Raw genomic sequence first — 27,483 nt, 5'->3', positions numbered from 1 at the left:
TACCTTACACACTCCACCTAAACCGGAGTGTCTGTACCCCTCGGCATCGAGTGTGCTGAGGGAGATGAGATTTCTGGCCATCCCTGGTATGTGCCTCACATCTTTCAGTGTGCGTATCATGCCATCATGCATCTTGATCTGAACGGAGCCAATGCCCATAATCTCACGGGGGTTGTTATCTCCCATACGCACAACATCTCCACTCTGCACAGACTCATAAGAACTGAACCAATCTCTGTTAGAGCATATATGAAACGAGCATGCAGAATCAAGTATCCATTCATCACGACCAGCAACACAACCAGCAAAAACAACCAGAACATCTCCTGAATCAGAATTATCAACAGCGGAGACAATAGAGGCCTTACCATCACCATCGGATTTATTTTTTGGTTTATACGTACCGTTTCTTTTCTCCTTATTCTGCAGCTTCCAACAATCCTCAATGACATGAGTATCTTTCTTACAATACCTACAGAACTTATCCCTGCCTCTGGACTTCGAACGACCTTTACCATTCTTGCTCTTGTCTCGATTATTATTGTTGTTGTAGGTTTTCTGCTCGGGCCTGCCTCTAACCTGCAACACTTCACCCTTGGAGGATGACACATCAGACTGAACCATACCTTTCATCTTCTCCCTCGTCTGGAGGGCCTCATATACTTCCGCAAGAGTTAGTTCATCACGGCTTAATAGTATGGTATCTCGAAAATTTGCAAATGAAGTAGGCAGTGAGCATAACAGTAGAAGAGCTAAATCTTCATCATCATATTTTACCTCCATCGACACTAGGTCGGCAACGATCTCCTTAAAGTTCGATAAGTGGTTCATCACCGAACCACCTTCTTGCAGCTTGTGCGTGAACAACTTCATCTTCACGTGCATCTTACTGGTTAGATCCTTGGACATACAAATCGATTCCAGCTTGAGCCAAAGTTCTGCGGCAGTTTTCTCCTGCAGCACTTCTTGCAAAATATCATTATGTAGATGAAGTTGAATCAGAGACAGAGCCTTACGATCCTTCCGCTTCTCTTCAGCGGTCCATGACTTCTGCCCTTTTCCTCCAAAACCGTCCAGCGCCTCATCAAGATCTGAAGATTGTGCCAGAATCGCTCGTATCTTGACTTGCCACAGTGCAAATCTCGTCTTGTAATCCAGCAGCGGTAGATCAAACTTCATCGATGCCATCGCAAAACCCTAAGGTCAAACCAAGCTCTGGTACCACTTGTTATAAACGATAGGCAATATAAACGACAAAGAACAGTAGATCAAACACAGGAGACACGAGATTTTAACGTGGAAAACCCTCCTAAGGTGGAAGGGAAAAACCACGGGCACCAGCCAGCAAATCTTCACTATATCGGGTGAGGTTACAAACGCCGGAGATTTACAACCTGGGATATCCTAACCTAGGGGCCTTCCCGTATACAAGTCTATGATGCCTATGAGGGAGGTGGTCCGTATATATAGGGAGAAAAAACCCCACACCCTTGTCTATTAGCAATACTGAACTAATAGATGGTGTAGTCCCTCTTAACGCTAATGGGCCGCTTTGCTTCGGCCCAAACTTGAATTTGGATCATAGCTCAACATTATAAATCAAAAGGACACATATCGTGGTTTAGAAAAAAGAGGTCAACAAGCTGTGTGAGTGTAGTTTCTAAAACTCTAGAAACTACAGTTTTGATAAAACCATAGTTTTAGAGACTACAAGATTTGTTGTATCCAAATACCTAGTAGCTTCTGAAAATCAAAGTATTTTCTAAGACCATAGCATTTCTTCAATACTTTAAAAATACTTTGCATCTAAATAGGGCCTTAATCTAGATGTTGAACTCCTCTTAAACACCTAATTTTTTTCTTATAATATGCTCTCAAATCCATTTTTCACCTGGAATGGATAATACCCCCTCCCCTCGCAATCAATAAAAGAAGTCCTATGTTTTGGAGGCTCAGTTGAACCTTTTAGTCCAGCTATTCCCTCGGTCCTAAATAATATAGTTTACTTGTGCTTATCCCAAATCAAAATCATTTGACTATGGTAAAGTTTATAAAAAGTACACCAATATGTAGAACATTTGTTCGATTTTATCAAGTTCTCTAGAAATATATGTTATAATATTTATTTTAAAAAAATTGACTTAGGAAAAAGCCAAACTATAGCTTAGGAGCGGAACTGAGTACATCCTTTGATTCCAACGGTGGAGAAAATTGGCTATTTGAATGCCCAATTTTCTCCTAACGGTACAGCTACTCCCTCTGACCTCCTTTCCCTCTTTAAAAACCATGAGGTAGACTACAGTCCATACACCTCGAGACCAAGTGGAGCTCATCGGAGATTGGAGCCCAAACCGACAAATCCTAGACACTAGTCCTAATTGCTGTTGCTCAAAAAAAAAAAGCCCTAATTGCTTGCTAAAAGAGAAGGTCGTTGTTGGAGCCTTTACTACAGTTGAGGAAGGAGGTCATAAGCCTGAATCCCAGCACAGATCCGTCGATCTAAAATTCGGGTGAAAAATCCCAAGTCTTTAAAAACCATGAGGTAGACTACAGTCCATACAAGACGGACAGTGACCGGAACCTAATTAGAAACGTCATACCAAGCCTCCATGCAATGCAATGCCAGACAGGAAGTGCAGGCAGGCCCTCCCCTTCTCGGCAACATTGAGGTGGTCTTGCATTTCCCTGCACAAGCCAGATGCTCCATTATTCATCCAGCGAGCTATCCATCCTTATCCTGCCTGCCTTCTATTTTGTCTGCCCCCTTTCGCTGCTGCCTGTGAGTGAAAGCCACCCTGCTTATCCTTTGCCAAACCGCAAATGCATGCCATGGCATTGGCATTGCATGACAGGGAGGATAACAAAAACATTAGCTTTTTTTATTCATATTGATAGTGAGATGGTGATTCCTCATAGATCAACGATTTGCATGTCATTTCTTGTACATTGAGGATGTGAATGTGATGCAGATGCGGTCCCCAGATATTTTTATTTTATTTTATATATGCCCCACTGTTAAGTGCCGACACTGATGTCCAAGTGTCAAGATTTCTGATGCGCTGGATAATAAAGAATATATACTGCAAAGAGAGCGTATACGCTGATGCGGAGTCTGGTATATATGCTCCTGTCTTGTGATTCTGTTCACCGGATCTATTTTTGCATTGTTCTTCAGCTGGGATATTGGTGTTCATGCTAGTGTGATTCTGAGGATTAAATCAGGGTCTAAATCAGTCTTAAGTTTGTTACCTGCAACTCTTCTTGAAAAGTTTCCTGGCTCGCAACAAGTTAATTCCTAAAACTTCAGTATCAGTAATATATACAAGATTAGACCATTTTTAGAATATGGGAATTTTTTTACTATTCCTACATTTTTATGTTCGGAACGACTCTAACAAGGATGACTTTTTTTAGGAAAAGAAATTTTTATTCTTGCCTAAGTTATGCACTCAACTAACAAGGATGACTAGAACCAAGTATATTCGCTCCATTCCAAATTGTAAATCATTCTGTATTTTTAGATGCATAGCTTCTATGTATCTAGATATAACGTATACCTAGATGCGTAGTAAAAATTATATATCTAGAAAAGTCAAAACCACGTGCAATTTGAAATGGAGGGTGTATCATTTTTTTTTCTTTTTGAATGGTTAAGCTCGTGCCGGCACTTGTCATCGCGTGACATGACATCTTAAAATTTAAAATTATCTCAACAGCAGTGGAAGAAAAACACCAATTAAGTAGTTCTAAGACAGCAATGAGAGTAATAAAATAGAAAAAATGTCACGGTCAGTAGTTACCAGAGTCATAACATACTAGGTAAGCTAAGCATGTCATATTGTCAATGGCAGCATTTGTGTCATGGCAAGGCTACTCGTCGTTCGCCATAGCTCAGTTTAGCAGCAGCTTATATAGGAGTACAGATCATGGGATTACCGAGAGGTTAAGGAACTATCTTAACCATATCACTGGGTCCATTCAGCACAACATTACTTACCACAAAAAGAAAAGGAAAATGAAGGTTAACTTAACCAGAAGGCCGGCGCTAATTGCCGACACCAAGCAAGAAGCCGGCGGCGGGCCTGAGCCATGCAAGCATGGACGGCGACGGTCGGTCACAACCTGTCCTGCCTGCCGAGCCCTGACGGCGACGACGACGAGCCTCCGCCGTGGCCATATGCGACACCTTTCCCGCCCATCGCCATCTGGTGGTGCGGTTGCTGCGGGTACCCTGACGACGCGGCCGACGGGGAGCCGCCGTACATGGGCTGTCCCATCATCATGATCATGCCGCTCCCGCCTCCGCCGGCGCCGCCGTACATGCCGTAGCCGCCGACGGGCCCGCCCGCGCCATTGTGCGTTGACGACGGCGTCGTCTCCCTGTGCGGCTGCGGCTGCGAGCCGCCGGAGGAGCCCGTGGCGGCCTTCTCGCCCTCGAGCTCGCGGAACTTGTGGAGGTAGAGCTTGAGCGGCTCGATGTAGTCCTCGAAGCCGAGCGTGGTCATGGCCCAGAGTATGTCGTCGCCGTTGATGGTCTTGCGCTTCTCGCGCTGGCACTTGTCGGAGGCCTCGCCGGTGATGAAGGAGATGAACTCGGACACGCACTCCTGCACCGTCTCCTTGGCGTCCTTGGAGATCTTGGCGTTGGCCGGGAGCGCCTTCTTCATGATCCGGCTCACGTTCGCGATCGGCAGGAACCGGTCCTGCTCCCGCGGCGACGAGAAGTCCGCGTTGCTCGGCCCGCCGGACTCGTTGTCGGAGTCCGGCATCGCGGCCGAGGCCGAGCCACCAAACAGTGTCGTCCGGTCAAGTCAAACAACTCCGAGGAGGCTGACCGAAACGATCCAAACGCACTGCTTCCGAAGCAAGAACGTCAAGAGCAGCAGCAGCGGGAGCGCACCAAACGCAGAGGAGGACGTGCAGAATCAATCTGGCCTGGGACTGGGAGGAGGGGAGGAAGATGAGAGAGCAGGAGAGCAGCGGAGGCGGAGCGCGAGCTGGAACTGGGAAGGAGAGCGGGGGAGGGGGTTTGAGAGCGGAGTGGAGAATGGGGCAGCGTTCGTCGGATGCATCGTGGGGATAAGAACGCATCGAGGGGGCAACGTGTCGCGCCGCCGGCCGTTTGTTTGTCGATAAGTCTGGGGGCCAGCCGGCGCTCGCCGATGCCGTCCGTTTCCGCCACGCTGGCGGGGCCGGGGCCGGGGCCGTCCGCCTTCCGCGTGGGCCAGGCGCGCGATCGGGTGCGTGATCTGTTAAGAATATTCTAATATTCATAATAATCAATTAGTGGGCAATTAGCAACGGCTAATTGCAGTTACCGTGACCACCAAAAGACGTCGTACGGACGGGACGTGGGAGCGGGGCTCTCCCACGTTCACTGGAACTGCCCCATCTTGGGCATGTATATATCTGCGCACTGTTCATCAATAAAGTTTTACACCTTCACTTTTACTGTTCCTCTCTTCTTTCTACTGTTCATAATACAATACTACAACACGTTATCATCGTTCTACCGCTGAGCGAGAAGGCCGGGAACAGTGCCTGAAGGACTTCGTGAAGACAGGAGATCGCTGGATCGATCAAGGTACACGATGCCACCAATGCCCTACGTACCTTCTGCGGCGCTCATTCTGCGCCTCGTCTTCATGGTGTACTACCGCGCGCGTCGCATTGGAGTCCCCTTCGACGACGACAACATCCGTGATTCCCTCCTCAACGCCCTGCGAAACCTCCTTGGGGAGGAACGTGGGGGAACCAGGGAGGGCCCTGCTCGTCGCCGACGCCGTGGTCGTCACGGATCATCTGCTCCCGTGGCGCCGACCCAAGCAGCGGTTACAGTCCCTGCGTCCTGGAGTTCGGGCCATGGCGCGGCTCCATACCACAGTTCGGGCCATGGCGCGGCTCCATACCACCCACCATGGCCGAACATGGCGCCGGGATCCTCCGACTGGGTACCAGTTGCGCTCGCCGCCATGCCACCAGTCGCCGGACCTTCTTCCTCGACCGGTGCGGGCCCATCGTCTTCGGCTCCGGCGGCTTCACCTCCACCGGCGACAGGGTCGGCTACCGCAGCTGTGACACCGTTGGCCAACGGAACCGCCGCAGCCGCGACTCCGTCTCCGACGACGCCACGGCCTCGCGCGACCCTCGCTGCGCGCAGGTCCGCTGCACCGCTCCGACTCTTCTCTAGGGAGGCCGGCGAGATCGTAGATCCGGCCCTGCAGGCTCCGCCTCCACCATCTCCGTCCACTCCTCCGGCAGTGAACATAGCCGACCAGGCGGTGAGCCCGACCATGCGTCGGACCTGGATCTCCGTGCCGCATGGCCCGTCCACACGCGCGCAGGCGAGTCCTCGCGTGAACGGACGCGTCCCGGTGCTGGAGAACGGGCACGCCAGTCCACGCGCGAACGGCGGTGGTGGCGCTTCCTCCTCCTCGGAGGGGCGCGCCCCTCCTTCCGCTTGAACTTCTACCGGAGGGGGAGGGGGAGCCGCTGACCTCTGTCTTGGTCGCCATCGACTGAGTTGGGGCCGACGTGCGGGCTCCTCCCCGATCTGCGCCGGCGCTCGTCACCGGCTATAGAGGGCGCGACGGAGGGAGAGGAGGGCGCGGAAGACAGCGGCGGTCCATATGGCGACGACGTGGTTCCTGGGCGCTACGATGGCGCGGCACTGCGGCATCAGCGCGCGCTTACGCTGTGGACCAGAGCGGCGACGGAGCGGCTACCGGCGCCGGCGGACCGGCTCTTGAGCGCGCGACGGCGGCACGGCTTCCGCACTTCGGCAGCCCAGGCCCAGGTTGCGGCCTGCCCCAGCGCCGGCTGTACTGCTGGTCCTTGCTGGGCCGGCTGCTGCTGGTCCTTGCTGGGCTGGCTACAGTGGCCTCGCGGGCCAGCCAGTGCTCGTGGGCCAGAAGCCATTTATCATTTATCTGTTTTATTTCCGAATTCATAAATTTCAGCAGTTTTAGTCTTTAATCCTTGTGTTTAGACTTTGTTAATTACTGCTGTTCATTAGTATTGGTGTCTATGTTCTTGTGAGATTAGACATCTGATGTTTATGTGAATGTACAAATGTGTTTGTTTACATTGTACCTATGCAATTTCGAATTCTAATATAGAATGCAAGTATGTTCGTGTTATTCTTTTGCACTTTCATACTTATTTCGTTATTGCGAATTTTTAAATCACATACTCCATCTTAACGCTGTTCTCATTAGTTTATAATTACTGATGACTTGTGGCAATTAATTTATGCATATCTCTATTATTTTGAGATGAAAGCATTAGGTAATAGAGTCCAGGCAAAGGCTGCATTTAATCCTTTTGGATTATTTTGCCTAGAGATCATGCCATGGCTGTGATTTATTCACCTATTACTAAAGGTCTACATCATGTCCATTGGACTAGATGATTACCTATATAATGTTTTGTTCTCAAAATAAAAGATTAAGACTAAAGAAAATTTATGGCTTACACTATTGTAGTGATTACCATTGTTTAATCATTAATTTGTACTATACATGGTGTAGTAGAGTCTTAAGCATTGGCTGCGTCTAATTCAAAAATTAATTATTCAGCCTTGAGACCGTGCTTAGGCAGCAAATTATTTGCCTACTATTAAGATCTACTCTATGTCCTTTGGCATTTGAGATTATCTAACCATATATAGTCAATTGATGAGAGTTATAATTGGGGTTTACATGTTTATTTGTCTACCTTGGATTGTCTTAATCATGATGAGTTATGTCATTTAAATTAATTTGCATTTATTACAACATTGCTTTACCATTTGAATTTTAATTTACCACGTGTAAGTCTAATGAATCAAATGGTCCTACTTTGTAGGCTATGGCCTTAGCTAAGGAGTTCGATGAACTTGCCTTAGATGGCCACAATTACCCTACTTGGGCTTCGGATATCAAAATAAACTTTGCATCCCGTGGACTTTTGGCATATATAAATGAACCCATTGTGGAGGAGGTGCTTGATGAGCAAAAGAAGTTCGGGGCCTTAATGATTTTAAGGTATTATATCCATAAGGATCTCAAACAAGAGTACCTTCTGGAAGAGAATCCCCATACTTTGTGGCTTGCTCTTAAGGAGCGTTATGATCAGCAAAAGGTACTCATCTGGCCTGAGGCTAATCATGAGTGGAACCACTTGCGTTTGCAGGACTTTAAGTCCGTTGCTGATTATAATCATGCCGTTCATAAAATTTCCTCGAAGTTGAAATTCTGTGAGAAAGAGCCAACGGATGCCGATAAGATAGAGAAGACTCTATCTACCATGCTTCCCGCTGACCGAGTCTTGCAGCAGCAATATCGGGCTAGTAATTACACTGTGTATTCTCAACTTATTCATACATTAACTCAGGCTGAGAAACATGATGAGCTTCTTATGAAGAATCATCACAAGCACCCCACTGGTGCAGCACCTCTTCTTGAAGTTCATAATGTACAGAAAAAAGTTAAGAATAATAAAAGGTTCAAAGGATCTTCTTCTGATGATCCAAAGAACAAGCCCGGTAAGCGCAAGTTCAACAAAAAGCAAAAGCCAAATGCTAAAAATAAGCAAAATGGCGAGGCTAAGTCCAAAAATGACACTAAATGTCATCGGTGTGGTACTTTCAACCATTTTGCAAAGGATTGCCATACTCCTAAGCACTTGGTTGCACTTTACCAAAAGTCCTTAAAGGAAGCAAAGCAAGGCAAAGATAAAGAGACAAGATATGAAGCTCATTTCAATCTTGCTTTTGAGGCTATAAAGGAAGTGGGTTATTCAAGCAAGGCTCTTGAGGAACCAAAGAACAACAATGCTCACAAGGATGAGAGGCTTCCAGGAACGGAAGACATGATCGTGGAGTTCAACTCAAATGACATGTATGGAGACTTCAACTAAAGATCTTGATCCGTAGTTGATATCTGTTTAATTATTATGTTAAGCAAGTCAAGTGTTGTAATAATTTAAGTTGTGCAAACTCTATGTTCTTTGAGTTGTACATACTTGTTAGTGATGGGAGTATTGTGAGAATAAATATGTATTGTAATGTCATACTCATATGTTGGTATTGTAATACATTGTGTTTATGTATGTGATTCTATATGTTCAATAAGAAATTTTAATTGCATTCTTATTTTACTATAGATGTCTTCTGATGTCAATCCTGAGGAGGAATTATGTCTTGTAGATAGTGGAACCACAAACACTATTCTAAGGGAGATGAAATATTTCTAGACTCTTAGGAAAAGAGAAGGAAATGTTATGGCCATCGCTGGACGTGATGCTCTAATAGTTGGTTCGGGTAGAGCCACTATTATTCTCCCTATGGGTACGCAATTAACGATAGAGGATGCATTATTGTATCCAGAATCAACTCGTACCTTGTTAAGCTATAAAGATATCCGTAAGAATGGTCTTCATGTTGAAACACATGTAGATAACAAAGAAGAATTCATTTTCTTCACTAGACTTACTGGATCTAGCAAACAAGTTTGTGAGAAAATTCCCTCCCTCGAATCTGGATTGTACTATACATACATAAAACATATATCTAATGTTGCATATAAGGTAATTTTTCAAAATGTTAATTCATTCCAGACATGGCATGATAGACTAGGTCACCCTAGAATAGGGATGATGAGAAAAATTATCTGCAATTCATTTGGTCATAATTTGCATAAAGCAAAGTTCCCACAATCTTCGGATTTTATATGCACTGCATGTGCATCAGGGAAATTGATTTTAAGGCCATCAACTCTTAAAATCAGAGCTGAACCACTAAAATTCCTTGAGAGAATCCAAGGAGATATTTGTGGTCCAATTCAGCCAATATGTGGACCTTTTAGGTATTTCATGGTTCTGATAGATGCATCTACAAGATGGTCTCATGTGTCATTATTATCGACATGCAACCATGCTTTTGCCAAAATATTGTCCCAACTAATAAAGTTGAAAGCGCATTATCCTGAACATCAAATTCAATCAATTCAAATGGACAATGCTGCTGAATTTTCATCCCATGCCTTTAATGATTATTGTATGGCAACGGGAATTGAGGTTCAACATTCTGTACCTTTTGTACACACTCAAAATGGTTTGGCTGAATCATTGATAAAGAGAATTAAACTCATTGCTAGACCAATGTTGATGAATTGCAAGTTGCCTACTTCGTGTTGGGGTCATGCAGTTCTGCACGCTGCTGAATTAATCCAACTACGACCGACTGCATATCATGAAAATTCCCCCTTGCAATTAGTATGTGGAAATCCACCAAGTATTTCCCATTTGCGTAAGTTTGGGTGTGCTGTTTATGTACCCATCTCACCACCTCAGCGTACCTCTATGGGGCCACATAGAAAATTGGGGATCTATGTGGAATTTACATCTCCGTCGATCATTAAGTATATAGAACCCCTCACCGGGGATCTATTTACGGCTCGGTTCGCTGATTGTATTTTCAACGAGGATTATTTTCCGGCATTAGGGGGAGATTTGTACCATAAAAATGAATGCCGGGAAATTAATTGGAATGCGGAAGGCATTTCCTATTCTGATCCACGTACTATGGAAACTGAACATCAAGTTCAGAGACTTATAGATTTGCAAAACATTGCAAATAATCTGTCAGATGCGTTTACCAACTATAAAGGTGTTGTTAAATCTTTCTATCCTGCAAGGAATGTGCCAGAAAAAGTGGAGGTACCAAATAAAACCACTCAAATTATCCCTCTTGGAAGCAAGAGGGGGAGAGGCAATTCCAAGGTGCAAGATAAGAAACAAAAGAAAGTGGTAAACAAAGATCAACTATCTGTTGATGTGAATCACCTTGTTACTAATCAATATCTTCTAGAAAGATTTGATTTGATTCCTAGCCCAGTCATGCGCATAAATACTGAGGCTGGGACATCGGAAGGCCCTAGATCTATTGTTTTGGGAAATCATGATGATCTATTAAGGGTTGATGAAATTGCTATTAATTATATAGAGACTAGAGAGTCTTATGATCGAAATGCTACAACTGTCGACATCTTTTTCTCTGAACAAATTGCTGAAATCCTTCAAAATGATCCAGATCCAAAATCCATGGTAGAGTGCAAGAAGCGCTCGGACTGGAATAAGTGGAAGGATGCAATAGAAATAGAGATAGCCTCGCTCACAAAACGGGAAGTGTTTTCGGCCGTATTGCCAACACCTCCTGGTGTCCATCCTGTTGGATATAGATGGGTTTTCGTCCGAAAACGGAATGAAAACAATGAAGTGATGAGATATAAAGCAAGGCTAGTAGCACAAGGCTTCACGCAAAGGCCTGGCGTTGATTTCAACGAAACTTATTCTCCAGTCATGAGTGGCATAACTTTCTGATATTTAATATCTTTGGCAGTACAAAATCGTCTGTCTATGCAGTTAATGGACGTGGTGACCGCATATTTATATGGGTCATTGGATTCTAAGATATACATGAAAGTTCCTGACGGAATTAGTATACCAAATCCTGAGGCAAATCGCAACATGTTTTGTGTTAAGTTGCAGAAGTCGTTATATGGCTTAAAACAATCGGGCCGAATGTGGTACAATCGGTTAAGTAAATTCCTTAAACATAAGGGATACACAAATAATGATGATTGCCCGTGTGTCTTCATTAAGAAATCCATAACGGGTTTTTGCATTGTGTCTGTATACGTTGATGATATAAATATCATTGGTAACGAACATGACATTAATGAAGCACGTCATCATTTGAAGGTGGAGATTGAAATGAAAGACTTGGGTCAAACCAAGTTTTGCTTAGGTTTACAACTTGAGCATTTTTCATCTGGGATTTTTGTATATCAAGCTGCCTATATCCAGAAAATGTTAAAGAAATTCAATATGGATAAAGCTTACCCATGTAAAACCCCCATGGTTGTTAGATCTTTGGAAGTTGAGAAAGATCCTTTCAGACCAAGGGAGGAAGGTGAAAAGATTTTGGGACCCGAGGTTCCTTATCTAAGTGCCATTGGTGCACTGATGTATCTTGCTAATAGTACCCGGCCGGATATTGCTTTTGCAGTTAATTTATTAGCAAGACATAGTGCCGCTCCTACCAAGCGTCATTGGGTTGGAGTTAAAACTCTTTTTAGATATCTCAATGGCACAAGAGGTCTTGGATTATTCTATAGAAAGAATCAAGATCAAAATTTATTGGGTTATACAGATGCTGGCTATTTATCTGATCCCCATAATGACAAATCCCAAACTGGTTTTGTATTTTTAAATGGTGGAACAACAATTTCTTGGAAATCATCCAAGCAAACTTTAGTGTCTACATCCACCAACCATTCTGAGATTATTGCATTATATGAAGCCTCACGAGAGTGTGTATGGCTTCGCAGAATGGTAGACCACATATTGAAATCATGTGGAATTGGTGCACTTGATGCACCAACAATTATCTTTGAAGATAATGCTGCTTGTGTTGTGCAAATGGAATCAGGTTACATCAAGAGTAACTTGATGAAACATATCACCCCCAAATTATTTTATCCCCATGAGTTGCAAAAGAATGGGGAAATTGAGATTCTGCAAACTAAATCATGTGATAATCTTGTCGATCTATTCACAAAGTCCCTACCATATTCTACGTTTCATAAATGCATTGAAGGAATTGGTATGGTTAGACTTAGAGACTTGCAGAAATCAGGGGGAGTATCTCTCGATACTTAATCCATTTCACATCGTATTATACTCTTTTCTTTGTATGAGTTTTACCTTGAAAGGTTTTCTCATATAAAGTTTTTAACGAGGCAGTATCAGCATTATGTATGTCATATCATCTAGTTTTTCCCCACTGGGGTTTTTTAGGAGATGATATATTAAGACATTGCTATATGATTATCATGGTGTTTTCTCCTATATTTTCCCATCGGGTTTTTTAAGGAGTTTTATCCTGATATATCAATGTGTTCCTAAGTTTTTCCCACAGGGTTTTCTAAGGATTAATAATATTAATGATTATGATGAACATTGGAGCTCCAGAAGATAATTGATTATGGGGGAGTGTTAAGAATATTATAATATTCCTAATAATCAATTAGTGGGCAATTAGCAACTGCTAATTGCAGTTACCGTGACCACTGAAAGGCGTGGGAGCGGGGCTCTCCCACGTTCACTGGAACTGCCCCATCGTGGGCATGTATATATCTGTGTACTGTTCATCAATAAAGTTTTACACCTTCACTTTTACTGTTCCTCTCTACTTTCTACTGTTCATAATACCATACTACAACATGATCCACGGGGTGGTCCCCGGGGTGGCTGCCACGTAGGAGTGAGGACGTGGAGGGGTGAGCCTGACGTGTCCTGGGTCCATTGACCGCTTGTGTGACGTGTCTACGACGCTACAGCAACGGCGACTGCTAGGCGCGCTAGTTTCAACTGCAAAGATCTTTGGGAGATGGTGAGAGGTGAATTGACACCATCAAGTTCTCAGTAAAATTGCTACCGGAACCATCCTATGATCGGCGCTGAGAACTAGCGATGTCCCATGAGTGCTACTACCTAGTGGCTACTTGTCTTACATACTTTGGTGGTTGTTTGTTTCTGTTACAGGCTTCCAGATACTCTTTTCGTTTTAAATTATAAATCATTTGATTTTTCTATTACTATATAGTCCCTCCGTCCCGAAAAAAAAGAGTCACTATGAGAATCGTGCTGATCAAACTTTCTCAACTTTGACAAGGTCGATAGAAAATGCGTGCAACATTTATATCTCTAAATAAGTTTATTATAAAAGTATATTCAACAATCTATCTAATGATACTAATTATATACCATAAATATTAATATTTTATTAAATGATTAAGTCCACTTTTAGCCCCTCAACTATCATGTTAGTCTAATTTTGACCTCCAACTACAAAACCGTCTAATGCTAGTACCCCAACTGTCAAGACCGTTCACTTTTAGCACCTGGACGCGGGTGAGGCTGTTTTGTCCAACGTGGAGCGGTTTTGTCCAATGTGGGGCCCACGCGTCATCGACTCAACCGAACTGCACCGGCGTAGTAGCAGCCGAGGTTGATGTAGGTGACCAACGCCTGCCAGCCGCCGTCGATGGCCACCCCGGAGATCACCGGCTGCACGCTGTTGAGCACCATGATCGCCGCCAACAGGTGCGCCACCTTCCCCATGGCTGCCTGCATGTCCCGGTCGCTCGTGAAGAGCACCACGAAGCTGTTGTGGTACGCCAGCACTAGCGCCATGGCCACCAGCCCCATGGCCAGCGACTGCGCCACCACCGCCGCCACCGCGTGCTTGGCGGCGCGCGGCCGGCCGGAGCCCAGCTCGTTGGACACGCGCACACTTATCGCCGCGTTCAGCCCGATGAACAACATCGCCTCCCAACTGTTTAGGTTCATGCTGAAATCAATCATGCATCGATCATGCATATGGTGGATGGATCATAGAACGAATTGATGGAAAGAAATGGTTGTGGACTGACTGGAGTACCTACCATATATGGACACGGATCCGACGGCGATCTCCGTGTCGTCGAGGCGTCCGGTGAGCACCGTCGAGGCGTCGTGGAGCATGATGGCGGAGGCGAGGGAGAGCCTGGCGAAATGCCAGAGCCCCCGAAGCGTGTCCCACGATAGACCGCTGTGCGTAGACGCCCAGCAGGTCCAGCTGCCCCGCATTGTACGCCTGCTCGCACAGCGTCTCCAGCGCGCTGCCCATCTCGAGGAGGAAGCCGAAGGAGAAGGTGGAGACGACGAAGAGGCCCAATCTCGTCGTCTCCTTCGACATCCCCACACACGACGAAGGCGGGGCGAGCGCGGTCTTGACGTGGTTTCTAAAGAAAACACAGGCAACGTAGGGGATGGCCGTCGAGCCACTACGGCAAGGCGCTTCTTTGCGCAGCGGTGGCGGGGAGCGCAAGGAGGCGGCGCCAGACTAAGCGTCGCTCCACATCGAGTTGACGCAGCTCATCTCGGCGTGGGTTCCCACGACGGGCGGTTTCCTGGACTACCTCCGCTTCCGCGCGGTCTGCTCCCATAGGCGCGCCACCACCGCCTTCCCACGCGGCCACGCCCTGCTGGACCCGCGCTTCCACCCACGCCGCTGGATGCTCTTCCCGAAGGGTGAGGGAGAGGTGCAGCGGCAGAGGGCAGACGGTTGCTTCATCGTGGCGAGCTCGATGACGCGAAGAGGACGAGGACGATGACACTGGTGAGCTGGCAAAAGATGGGCACGGCCAGGCCAAGCACCCGATGCGGGCGGTACTCGTGCCCTGTCGCCAGCCGGCGGAACGCGTCGTCCTCGCTCCGACGCGTGAGATCTCCTTGAGCTCCACGTCCACATCCGCGCCGGGCCCACGTACCCGGGCGAGTGCGGCGTGGGCGCGCACGACGAGGCTACTGGGCGTGTCGTTGAGTAAGAGCGCGCGCCCATGAAGATGATGACGGCCGGCGTGCACATGGAGAGCCTATGCTCGAGGGAGGGGGCCGCAGTGGCCGGCGGAGGTGTGGCCTACGCGCGAAGAGTCCGCCAGAGACGACGCTCTGCGGCGTAAATCGGTTTCGAGCGCGGCTATCCCTCCGTGCGTGCGTCCTACGTGGCGGTCAAAGCCAGCGTTGCGGGTCAAAACTAGGTACACGTTGGCATGAAACTGCCACAACCATGTCTAGATGCCAAGAGTGAACGGTTTTCAAACTTGAGGTTCCTGAACCAGACGGTTTTATAGTTGAGGGTCAAAATTAGACTAACATGATAGTTGAGGGGTCAAAAGTGGACTTAATCCTTTATTAAATAAAATTGGTCAATGTTTAAAGTTGTTGACTTTTTTGGAAGCGGGAATGACTCTTTTTTAGAGATAGATGGAGTATTTAGATATATAGCCAAAACTATATATACTTAGAACAACCAAAATATTTAATAAAATTTAAAACGATTCAGTAATATTTTACTAACTATACGCTTTTCTGGAGCCTCTATGTTAAGATATTAATATATACTTGGAACATGTTTGGATCCACTGCTACTAATAGTTAGCTAAGTATAATAGCTAAAGTTATGAGTTAAATGCATGGTAGGTCCTTGAATTTGTACGAGGGTGTCACTTAGGTCCATGAACTCTCAAAATGTATTTTTAGCATCCTAAAGTTATTTAAATATGTCACTTAGGTCCACGAGCCTACATGGCATCGCCAGCGTGGCGCTGACAGTTCACAAGAGCAGACGTGGCGGCACTCCTCGACGTCGCCTAGTCCCAGGGTGCGCGCACCGTGCATAGGCTTGTCTGTGGCCTAGGCAAGGGCGACAAGGAAGGCTTCTACGCTCGTCCTTAGCTCGATCACCGTCGTCACGACATACACGGATCCAGTAATCTATGAATGCAACTTGCAACGCATGCATGTGTCCGCGTGCTCGTGAACTCCATTGCTAGCTGCTGGCTCTCCATCCGATAGCACTAGCACAGGTGTAGGCCTGGGGTAGGAGACATGGGGAGGGAGGGGGCTGCCTCATCATGCGCGCGCTGATCTGCTGAGACGACCTCAGCCGCACGCTCAAGGTCGAGATCACCACCCTTGGCTGCCGCGTCGAGAACATGCTCATCATCATCGCAGATGACAGCGTTGACTGCGAGGGGGCAGCGGCGTCTTGGAGCGCACGGCGTCATCAGCCGCCAAGGAGTCGAGAGTGGCGGCATCATCAGGCGCCGCGGGGCTCAAGCGGCAGCGCACGATGAGCCTTTCGGCAATCCTAGAAAACAAGTCCATCTAAAAGCTAACATATACCCTCATCAATCAAATACTACGATTCGTTTTTCTACTTTCCCACGTGAGTCCAACCAGGAGTACTTCAACATCTCGGACAAGCACTATGCTTACCGCGTCCATGATCGGCTCCGCCGCGAGGTGCTGGTGCCGCTGCGCAAGGCCCCCGAGCTCCAGGAGGTTTACATGTGTGCGTGCAAGTTTGAAGCGTTGTCGTACGCGGGGGTGGCGTCCTTGGCTATGAACAAGTACAAGGTGTTCCAGAAGCACGGCAAGCACCACGTGGCCAGCTTCTTCAACGAGGTGTGCACCGGTTGCGCCAGGATGCTCACGGACGCGGTGCTGCCGCACGATGAGGCCGCCGAGCTCCAGTGGCGTCGCATGCATGGCTGCCTCTCTAGTGGCTGAGGGCGAGCGCGTCTTCGCATCCCGTGCGCGCATCCAGAGCACGGCGGCGTAGAAGCCTTCCCTGTCGCCCTTGCCCAGGCTGTAGAGGCTGAACGCGGTGCGCACGTCCTGGGACCAGGTGACGTCGAGGAGTGCCGCCACGTCTGCCCTTGTGAACAGTCAGCGCCACGCTGGCGATGCCACGTAGGCTTATGGACCTAAGTGACATACTTAAACAACTTTAGGGTGCCAAGAATGCATTTTGAGAGTTCATGAATATAAGTGACACCTCCATACAAGATCAAGAACCTACCATGCATTTAACTCTAAAGTTATTAACTATTAGCTAGTTAATTATTAGCTAATACTCTCCATTCTAAAATTATAATATGTTTTTTAATATATACTCCCTCCGTTTCAAATTATAAGTCGCTTTGATTTTTTTGGTACATCCACGACTCTTAATTTGGAAGTTTTTATTATACACTTATATATACCATATGTCTACATATATATAGTTAAAACACCAATCGGGCAACAGGGCTCCTATATATCAAAATACTGGCTAGTTGGAGACGTCCCTATCCAAAATGATGCCACATCACCCACGCCACTAAACAAGCATAGATAAAAAAAACATATATAACCTTTGGCCACTAAGTAAACGGCCAACCACTCCGAAAAGAGGCAATTTTCTTTCTAGTGATGCAAAAGCAGCCGATGCTGCCAACATATATCTAGGTCAAAGCTTCTACGACGCCTGCCAAGTGGCATCGACTGAAGTGCCCAAGTTTGTGCACTGCCCCTTTTGTATATTTCCTAGGTTTCACACACTTGAATTTTGTACCTACTAGTGTCGGCTAATAATTGATTTGATTTGAAAATACTACTCCGTAGCTCAGAATTTCGTTCGTTCTAAAAGGTATGCATCATGCATGAGTCATAATGAGCCAACAATATTGTCCATTATTAGCTTAGCTTATCAGTCATAGAATAGTGTTTTCTCTCACAATAAATTAGCTTCAGCTGGCTTATCAGCAGCAAAAACCATCAGTTGAACAGCTCGTTAGTTAAAATTAAACTCAGAGTACATATAATAAGTCATTTGTGCTTTGTTTTCCTTTAAGCGCGAGCTCAAAAGCCACAAATTATTGTTTTCCTTTAAGCGCGAGCTCAAAAGCCACAAACTACGGTGTCCCTTTTTTAATGGGTGCTCCACTTGATTGACCCCGCCTAATAACATGGCAATTTGCAACGATGAAATAAAGTTTGATTTTTTTTGCCATGATTGTTGTTGGACAGTTATCATTAGCGGGATGCCGGGATTTGATTATTTATTTAGTACTCACTTCTTTCAAAATTATAACTGTTTGATTTTTTAGATATATGTTGTGTCTAGATATATTATAGTAAAGATTTATACTTTAGAACCGATTGAGTAGTACTCGTAGATCATAAGACGCTCAAATTTTCTAGATATATTGATTTTATTATATAGTTAGATATAATGTATATCTAAGTATATAATAAAAACTATACATCTAAAAACATCCAAAATGTCTTATAATTGGAACAGAGACAATAGCTTGACGATCAATAATAATCAGAAACCAATTGTATCAACCATTTTTGTGGCCGTCTGTTGGCGTCCGTCCGATGGCTATGGCCATCTGTCGACGAAATCTGATCGACAGTATATCGGTGGGGGTGCGCGTGATCAGAAACCGGATAGTAACAGAGACATAAGACACAATATTTATATAGGTTCAGACCGTCAGACGTAACACCCTGCATCCTGTGCTCTATTATTTTGTATTGATTGTGTATCAGTTTCGATATATATCCCGTCTAGGGGACCCCTGTCTCTCCTTATATACTCTGGAGGGGTAGGGTTAAAAGGAAAATATTATATTTGGTATTATACAATAAATCACATCTTCATATAGTCTTGCGGTGCACGCCTTGATCTTGTGGGCTGGGCCACCTTTGGGGGTGCGGCCCATGTCTTGTCTTGTGGGTACCGGGGGCCATACCTCCACAGCTAGTCCCCGAACGCATTGTATCATTTGAGCAACGCTGTCTTGAACAAGTCCGAGCAGTTTGATGTGAAGCTGATCAGTTTAACCGGTGATCCGAGTAGTGGAAGTCGAAGCCGACCAGTTTAATTGGTGAACTGAGCGGTGAAAGTCGAAGCCGACCGATTTAACTGGTATGCAAATCTCGGACTTAGCCAAGTAAGGCTTGCCAGAAGGATGTAAGGGGTTCAAGATAAAAAATTGAAAATTCTCCATCTTAGGCGAAGCGTAGCCACTGAGACTCCGTTTACGAGGAATCATCCATGATTTAGTCAATAAGGAGGGTAAATCAAGAAAAGAGCACTATATTCATCGCTAGGTGAAGTGTAGCCACGTAGTCCTCGAGCCTGCGGAAAGATGAAGAATGAATCTTGTAGCAGGGTCAAAGAAAATAAATCTAAAAGCTTGTCGACATCATCTGACATGTGCGTACTAAAACCCAGACGTGCTGCCCATGATCAGCACCCTGATCCGAATAGCATGGAGCAAGCTAATAGCACACCGATAAGACATAGCAAGATCCGACCGCTAAGGGAGTCCCTAGCTTAGCTGGTGACTTTTGCATGAAGAATCCGGACGTTGAGTCCCTAGCTTAGCTGGCGATGAAGCGACAAACAATCCAAAAGCCGAGGAGTCCCCAGCTTAGCTGGCGAGCCCCAACGTAGTGGACGATGAAGCAACGAACAATCCGAACGCCGAGGAGTCCCCAGCTTAGCTGGCGATGAAGCGATGAACAATCTGAACATCGAGGAGTCCCCAGCTTAGCTGGCGAGCCCCCGGCATAGCTGACGATGAAGCGATGGACAATCTGACCAGTTGGTTGGCGAAGAATCGAGCACCGAGTAGCCCAACCAACTAGTCAGCGACGAAGTGAGCGCCAAATAGTTCGACCAGTTGGTTGGTGACGAATCAAGCACCAAGTAGCCAAACCAACTGGTCGGCAACGAAGTGAGCACTAAGTAGAAGTGAGCGTCGAACAGTCCGACCAGGTGGTTGGCAACGAATCGAGCACCGAGCAGCCCAACCAACTGGTCGGTGGTGAAGTGAGCGCCGAATAGTCCGACCAACTGGTTGGCGACGAAGGTCATGAACCTAGCGGTCTAACCAGTTGATCGACGGAGAAAACAGCGACAGAGCTTGCCGGAGACATCGACCTTAGGTAAAGTGTACACACTTAGGCTTCGTTGGTGAAGTCAGATGATCATCATCCATGACTTAGTCAAAGAGGATGTTAGTATTGATACATGCGCCGCAAGGTGCAATGTATACATTATAGTCCCCGAGCCTGACAGTAGGTGAAAAAAACACCTGGTGTCAAGATCAAAGAATTTCATCGATCACTTAGTCAAAACAACCAATTCCTAGCTTAGTCGAGCACACAGCTAGTCCCCAGCTTAGCTGAAAAACCAGTAAGAAGAAAAAAACAGTACATTCACCATAAGGTGAAATGTACACAGTTAGTCTCCAAGCCTGCTGTAAGATAGAGAAACATTTTGTAGCAGGATCAAAGAATTAAGTGTAAGGACGAAGTCCCCGTACTTAGCACTAGGCATATAGAGTAAAACTTGATAATATTGAGCAGTAAAACGTGGAGAAAACGGAAAGTGCTTAGCACTAGATTGCTGCGATAGATATACTTATCAAAGTCCCTGACGTGCTGCCCAGGATCAGCACCCTGATCTAGATAGCATGGAACACCTTGATATCACACATGACATGCAGCGTCGGCAAAACGTAGTAAGCCAATAGGCGAATCGACAGACGAAGTCCCCAGCGTAGATGACGATGAAGCGACAGACAATCTGACCAGTTGGTTGGCGAAGAATCAAGTACTGAGCAACCCAACCAACTGGTCGGCGACGAAGTGAGCGCCGAGTAGAAGTGAATGCCGAACAGTCCGACCAATTGGTTGATGATGAAGTCATGAACCTAGCGGTCCAACCAGTAAATCTGCGGAGAAATCCGAAGGCCAGATGGTGCGACCACCTAGACGATGATCCTATAATACAAATGTGTAGGACGGGTAGTACATGATTTAAAAATAAAATATATGAACTCGGTGATGAAGAAAATAGAGCGGAGTTTATCAGAAGCAATGTATCGGTGAATTTTATATCCTGCAGAGCAGTTTATGTTTATTTGGAGTTTATTCATATTTGTATAAAGGCCGGAATCCCCATGCTTAGCACTGGACATAGGATTAAAAATTAGAGAGTACTGAACACTTAAAAATGGAGAGAGTACTTAGCAATTGACCGTGGCGAATTTTGGAGAGTGCTTAGCACTATACCATGGCGAAATTGGAGAACATGGAGAGTGCTTAGCACAATACCGTGACAAAATTAGAGAACATGGAGAGTGCTTAGCACTATACCGTGGTGAAATTGGAGAACATAGAGACTGCTTAGCACTATACCGTGGTGAAATTGGAGAACATGGAGAGTGCTTAGCACTATACCGTGGCAAAATTTGGAGAATGTGGAGAGATTAGAGAACATGAAGAGTGCTTAGCACTATACCATGGTGAAATTAGAGAACATAGAGAGTGCTTAGCACTATACCGTGGCAAAATTTGGAGAACATAGAGAAATTTGGAGAACATGGAGAGTGCTTAGCACTATACTGTGGCAAATTTTGGATAATATGGAGAGATTTAGAGAACATGGAGAAATTAGAGAACATGGAGAGTGCTTAGCACTATACCGTGGCGAATTTTGGAGAATATGGAGAGTGCTTAGCACTATACCGTGACGAAATTTGGAGAGATAACCCTATGAAAACTGGCACAGCCATTCAGTATGCCCTGAGGCCCATTGAACCATAAAGAACTTAGCTCTTGATCACGCTTAAGAGTATAGGCATCACTGAGGAGCCACTGCCAACTGCCTATGACGCAGAGCGCTACTGCTCATGCATGTTTAGGTGTTAAGTCGAGGACAGGGCTGCTTCTGGAAAACACAAATGAGAACGTGACTAGTCGACGGTGATGAAATTGCCCAGCCCTCGAGCTTTTCTGGCCTGTCGTCATGGCGGCGGTCGCTGTTGTCACAACGTCGTTCTTCGTGGCGGTCATCATCACGGTGCGGCGCGGCTTGCTTATGACTTAGGTGGCTCGCTTAGCAGCTCGCTCGGCGGCTCGGGTGGCTCGGCGGCGCGGTGGCGTGGGCGGCTCGGGCGGCTCAGGCGACTACACAGAGTCGTGGGCAAATGGGCGTAATCAGAGCCTGACGTAGTCAATTCGCGTGGGGAGGCGAAGCCCTTGAGCATGTCCAACCAAGACAAGGGCGCAGTCCGATTTGAATGGCAATAATATACGTCATCTTAAAGATGTTTAGCATGGAGAAATAAGTAATTTGAGAAAAATTATGGAAAATAAATGGAGATAGCACATGGTCGCCGCTGCTGTTGACAGTTATCAAGGTAGACAAAGTTATCCACATGTATGCATATATGTTAGAATACTCAATAGAAAAAAACCATGACTTAGTCGTTTGGATTGATGACGTTGGAGTCACGTCCCGTGAGTGTAGATCGGTAGCAAGGGAATTTATTTCTTGCTTCATGCTCGAGGCTGTATGTAGATGCAGTCAAAGCACCGTGATGGTTTTTTACTTATCTTGCATGGTATTGTAGATAATACGTCGTCCTTTGCTTGTTGGCGTTGATCTTAGTGAAAATCACAATGCGTCGCCGTGAGTTGCCTCGTAACGTCGAGTCGATAGTGAGGACCACGCGAGCCGTCAATGAGGGCTGACGAGCACTGCCGAAGGATGATGATGAGTCAATGTCGGGCGACGCAACCGAATTCCTACCTATAATGCTCATGTAGACATATGCGGATACTTGGGATATACATGTGACGTATAACATATTTAATTAAAACATGACTTAGCCTGGAGGCATGTTGTCGCATGCTGCCACAACAAGTCGATGAAGTCGGACGACAACGAGGGCTGCTACATGATGGCGATGGGTCGACGACGCGAGCTGAACAACGATGAGGACTTCAGGGCATCTAGTCCGTCGTAACCACCGATAGATCGATGATGATTGCCATAGACGAGGGGCGATGAGTCAGACGACGATCGCCGCTGAACGATAATGATTTGATTGATGATGTGATAGGTGCTACGTGACGGCGGGAGACGTAGCTGATTCCTGCCAATACTACTGAGGAAGACAAGTAGATGTAGCCAAAAGCATTTGGATATATAAAAGTATTATATATAGCTAAATGAAAATCTTGACTTAGCTTTTCTGGTTGATCTTGCGATGGAGTCGATCCTCAAAAAGGCGAACGAGTAGCAAGGGGATCGTACGGCATGTGCACACCTGACGCATATATATATGCATATACACAAATGCAAAAAATCATTATACAATCTTACTTGAAGTTGACCTACATGCTGCTGGCTTGCCGCATGTAGCCTTCTCCCTGATTGGTACAGACGAAGCGCAGCGTTGGACCTCCGGAGAACTTTGGCGTTCGAATCGTAGAAACATGACTTCACGCTGCATGGCGGCGCCATCGAGGCTGCTTGTCTTGCTCGATCGAGTATATGCACCTCGGCGATAGGTACAGATCGCCATGCGTACTCCACACGAGAAGCTAGGCTTTTTGGATAAAAGTTGGAGATCGGATCAAACCTTACGAAGAGCAATGCGCTGTGATTCCCACGCCATGACACGCCGCCGTGAGTTGCATCGTGATGCTACCTGTATCAGCCGAGTTGCCACGAACGACGTAGCTAGATCTTGAGGTAAGCCATCTGGTTCGCCAGAGGATCAGCACACATACCCCCTACCTGGCGCGCCACTATCGACGAGATTTGGTCGCCAGTCTACCGAGGGGTATACCCATGGTAGTAGATGATCAGTGGGTGTGCGTGATTAGGAACCGGATGGTAACAGAGACACAAGACACAAGATTTATATAGGTTCAGGTCGTCAACTTGACATAACACCCTGCAACCTGTGCTTTATTATTTTGTATTGATTGTGTATCAAATTCGATATATATCCCGCCTAGGGGACCTCTGCCTCTCCTTATATACTCTGGAGGAGTAGGGTTACAAGAAAAATATCATATTTGATGTTATACAATAAATCGCATCTTCATGTAGTCTTGCGGTGCACGCCTTGATCTTGTGGGATGGACCACCTTTGGGGCGCGGCCCATGTCTTGTCTTGTGGGTACCGGGGGGTCATACCCCCACACCATCCGATGGTCCCAGTACGCCTCTGCCTCCTCGACGGCCCCTCCCCTCCCTCCGACAGATTCTACTTGCGCGTTGCCCGCACGGCCCCTCCCCGGTGGCCGGTGGCCCTGCTCCGCCGCGTGGCCTGCTGCACCGCCGCACCCAGGCCGCCGCCGCCGCCGCCGCCGCCCCGGCTCAGGCGCGGGCGCGGGCATCCCAAGCAAGCGTCCCCGCACGAGCGCCGCTGTCCTCTGCTTCCTTCTCTCTTGTTCTGTTGCTCGTAGCTCTGTTCTTGTTTTTCTGTCCTCTTTGTTCTTCCATTTGTAAATTGGTGAACAATTTAATGATATTTGTGAACAATTTGATATATATTTCTCTGGTATCTGGAATCCATAGAAAAAATTTATATTTTTTTGAAAATTGGTATATATTTGTCTAAGGTATTGTGTTATCCCAAATTATATCACTCTGTCCAATAAATTATACTGAAGAAGTTGTTGTAAATATAGTAATAAGACAGTGTAAGTGTAGCTGACAGTTAAAGTACATGAGAAAAATTCGGTTGATAGGAGTGGCCAAATTAACTGAACGTCACGTAGACACTTCCATAATAATTTGGAGTGCAACCGGTACTGCTCGACCGGATGGGGACCATGCCCTTGCAGGTTACAAGTTCCTTTCCACATGGAACATGCATTGATATCTACGGGCCGGCTGGGCAGGGTTAGTGAAATATGTGGCCTGTAATACCGCACGCATCGTCATTAAGCGGAAAAGTAAGCGAGGCTATACAAAGCATAGTGACGCTGACGGCCATGATCCCGTAGTGAGGAGAAAAGTGCCTGCTGCCCTACCCATGTCTGTCTGAGACATTTCACATTACTCCAGCACGAGTGAGCGAGCTAGCTGATGGAGTGGTCGATGGGGATGTGGAGTGAAGCTGACGATGATCTCTCTGTTGGTTCTTTAACAGTGCTAGCTGTGTCAGACTGTCAGTACGTGCTGCTTACTGTGCCCCCGGCTGCTGACCAGCCTGACCTGCCGCTAATCAGTGATCTCCCAGCGTCTGCTTATTGCTGTCTCTTCTCCACTCTTCAGCTACCAAGTGACGCGTCGGTGGTCGCCACAGGTGGCAGTCGTTTCGTCCAAAAAAACAACCCCTGCCTGGTGGCATAATGAGCTCGAAATTAGTAGAGCAACAGAGGCGAAAAAATATCTGCTAGAGCAAGATTGACTGATTCGATTGTGATGTGTGGTGTGTGCACCACCACTGTCATTGCAATGTTGAGATTTAGAAGGAGATCCCAACTGACGATCTGGCAGGATCATCATTTCCTTGGACTGATTGCACTTCGTTGACGAGGCAGTCACATCAAAGTAGTGATTTGACGGGGATTATATATCTTGTGCAGTGCAAACAAGAGCAGTGGGTTAAATTATATTCGAGCTGAGGTACGAGTTACGTACGCGCGGTGCAGTGCGTGAGGCCGGCCGTGACCGTGAGCGACGACGCCGCGCGAGGCCCGCCGGCTGGTTGGTGGCGGCCGGTGTGAGGACACACGCGCAGGCGCCCCGGCCTTGGGTTTTTCTACAAAGTCGTCCTCGCGCGCAGGCGCCCCGGCCTTGGGCCGTTGCTGGGCCGCCACGGCGCGCGCGCAGCCCGCCGCGCTGGACTGTCGGGCCTGAAGGGTCGCTGCCGGCCCTTTCTTTTTTCTAATGTATTTTCTAATTTAATTTCTAAGGTAAAATTGTAAATTCAATATAAAATTGTGTAGTTAACCAAAAATTGTGAAACCAATTTTGTTAGGTTTCTAAAATCATGATATATTTTCTAATGTGTTTTATTCACTTAGTTTCATAGAATTTTCTAGAGTAGACTAATTAATTTGAAGCACTTAAAATGGGTAAAATATGAACTTGTAGGAATTATTGTGATGAATTGATAGTATTAATGGATCTGAAATTTTTACAGTAGATTCCTATAACTATTAGGTACTCACTGTAATTTTTGTAGCTCTATAGGAATTAGTTTGTTAAGGTAACTAAATGAGCCCTAGTACGAAAATATATATTTAATCAATCAAATATCAAAAATAATTGGGAGTTTGTAGAACAAAAACATTTTCCAAAAACAAGCCTTACTTGGCGACGTAGATACGTAGACTAGTACGTTAGTAATTAAGCTAGCTCATTAGCTCACGGAGCGTAATCGTATTATAGAGTTGCAGTTACCATTGATTAATTTTGTCTCTACGTTACATCCATGTATATCATAATAGGAACAACGATGGATCATGGAGATGACCGAAGTAGCAGAAAAGATGGTGCCTTGATGATCGTGCCACCATGATGGAATGCTAACTTTTGGTTATATCTTACCCAGACAAGCCTTGGTGCAAAACCCCTATTATTCTGAACTTTATTTTATGTTTGTGCATTAAGTTTTAAGGAGTTAAATGAAAACCCACTTGCATATATATATATATATATATATATATATATATATATATATATATATATATATATATATATATATCTTTATACTAGTAGGACAGGATCATATAGATTGCTATGCTGCAGGACTCCGGTAGAAGTCGAGTGATTGCCTATCACTCGCGAGAGATAGAAAAGATATTATTGTTGTTATTATATGACTATCACATAGAATATATATGAACGATAATTGGAGACTAGGCGGAATAATACTTTGGATCTAGACTTGGTTTGGCATTCGAGCGAGGCTCGGATTACACTTGTTTCGTCTGTGTCGGTTAAAGACCGACCGTTGCATTGGATTCTAGTCAGGTCACAGACTTATTATCCTGAGCACATACTTGCTTATGGGGGATGGGAAGGCTCGTTGCTCTCTTGTCATGGGTTCCGGCTCTTTCTGGACCGACCGATTGGAGACGGGGATGGTGGAGGTCTAAGCACCACACTGAGTCCGGGACTCAGGTGTGGGGGCTTAGAGTCCAAGTTTGAACGAGGACCTAGACCCCTTGACAGGAGAGTGGTGGGTTGCTCCTGCTTGTACCTGGGGTACAAGCAGGGCGTGTATTTTGGGGTACCCA

General features: G+C 46.1%; 3 protein-coding genes and 1 pseudogene across 3 annotated transcripts; 2 read left to right on the top strand and 2 right to left on the bottom strand.

Moving 5' to 3' along the window:
* Positions 1-3,818: 3,818 nt before the first annotated feature.
* On the bottom strand, positions 3,819-5,035 carry LOC136547161 (nuclear transcription factor Y subunit B-10-like). Its single transcript, XM_066539131.1, has one exon. It carries the CDS (start codon positions 4,767-4,769, stop codon positions 4,116-4,118), a length of 654 nt encoding a protein of 217 aa, XP_066395228.1. The 5' UTR covers positions 4,770-5,035; the 3' UTR covers positions 3,819-4,115.
* Positions 5,036-5,591: 556 nt separating this feature from the next.
* Positions 5,592-6,464, top strand: LOC136547614 (endochitinase A1-like). Its single transcript, XM_066539571.1, has one exon. The coding sequence runs from the start codon at positions 5,592-5,594 to the stop codon at positions 6,462-6,464; it is 873 nt and encodes a 290-aa protein (XP_066395668.1).
* A 1,384-nt stretch (positions 6,465-7,848) lies between these two features.
* On the top strand, positions 7,849-8,898 carry LOC136544540 (uncharacterized). Its single transcript, XM_066536672.1, has 2 exons — positions 7,849-8,121; positions 8,374-8,898. Exons 1-2 carry the CDS (start codon positions 7,849-7,851, stop codon positions 8,896-8,898), a joined length of 798 nt encoding a protein of 265 aa, XP_066392769.1.
* Positions 8,899-14,010: 5,112 nt separating this feature from the next.
* Positions 14,011-14,782, bottom strand: LOC136544539 (protein DETOXIFICATION 35-like; annotated as a pseudogene).
* Between the last annotated feature and the right edge of the window lie 12,701 nt (positions 14,783-27,483).

Source organism: Miscanthus floridulus, chromosome 3 (genome assembly GCF_019320115.1).
Source record: "Miscanthus floridulus cultivar M001 chromosome 3, ASM1932011v1, whole genome shotgun sequence".
NCBI lineage: Eukaryota > Viridiplantae > Streptophyta > Magnoliopsida > Poales > Poaceae > Miscanthus > Miscanthus floridulus.
Note: the sequence above shows the minus strand (reverse complement) of the source record. Positions and strands in the feature narration are given on the sequence as shown.

Bases quoted from the DNA above. Each gene is read 5' to 3' on its own strand.
- LOC136547161 (XM_066539131.1), bottom strand. From the start codon at position 4,769: ATGCCGGACTCCGACAACGAGTCCGGCGGGCCGAGCAACGCGGACTTC.
- LOC136547614 (XM_066539571.1), top strand. From the start codon at position 5,592: ATGCCACCAATGCCCTACGTACCTTCTGCGGCGCTCATTCTGCGCCTC.
- LOC136544540 (XM_066536672.1), top strand. From the start codon at position 7,849: ATGGCCTTAGCTAAGGAGTTCGATGAACTTGCCTTAGATGGCCACAAT. The intron at 8,122-8,373 runs GTACTCATCTGG...ACATTAACTCAG, and splicing joins AGCGTTATGATCAGCAAAAG to GCTGAGAAACATGATGAGCT.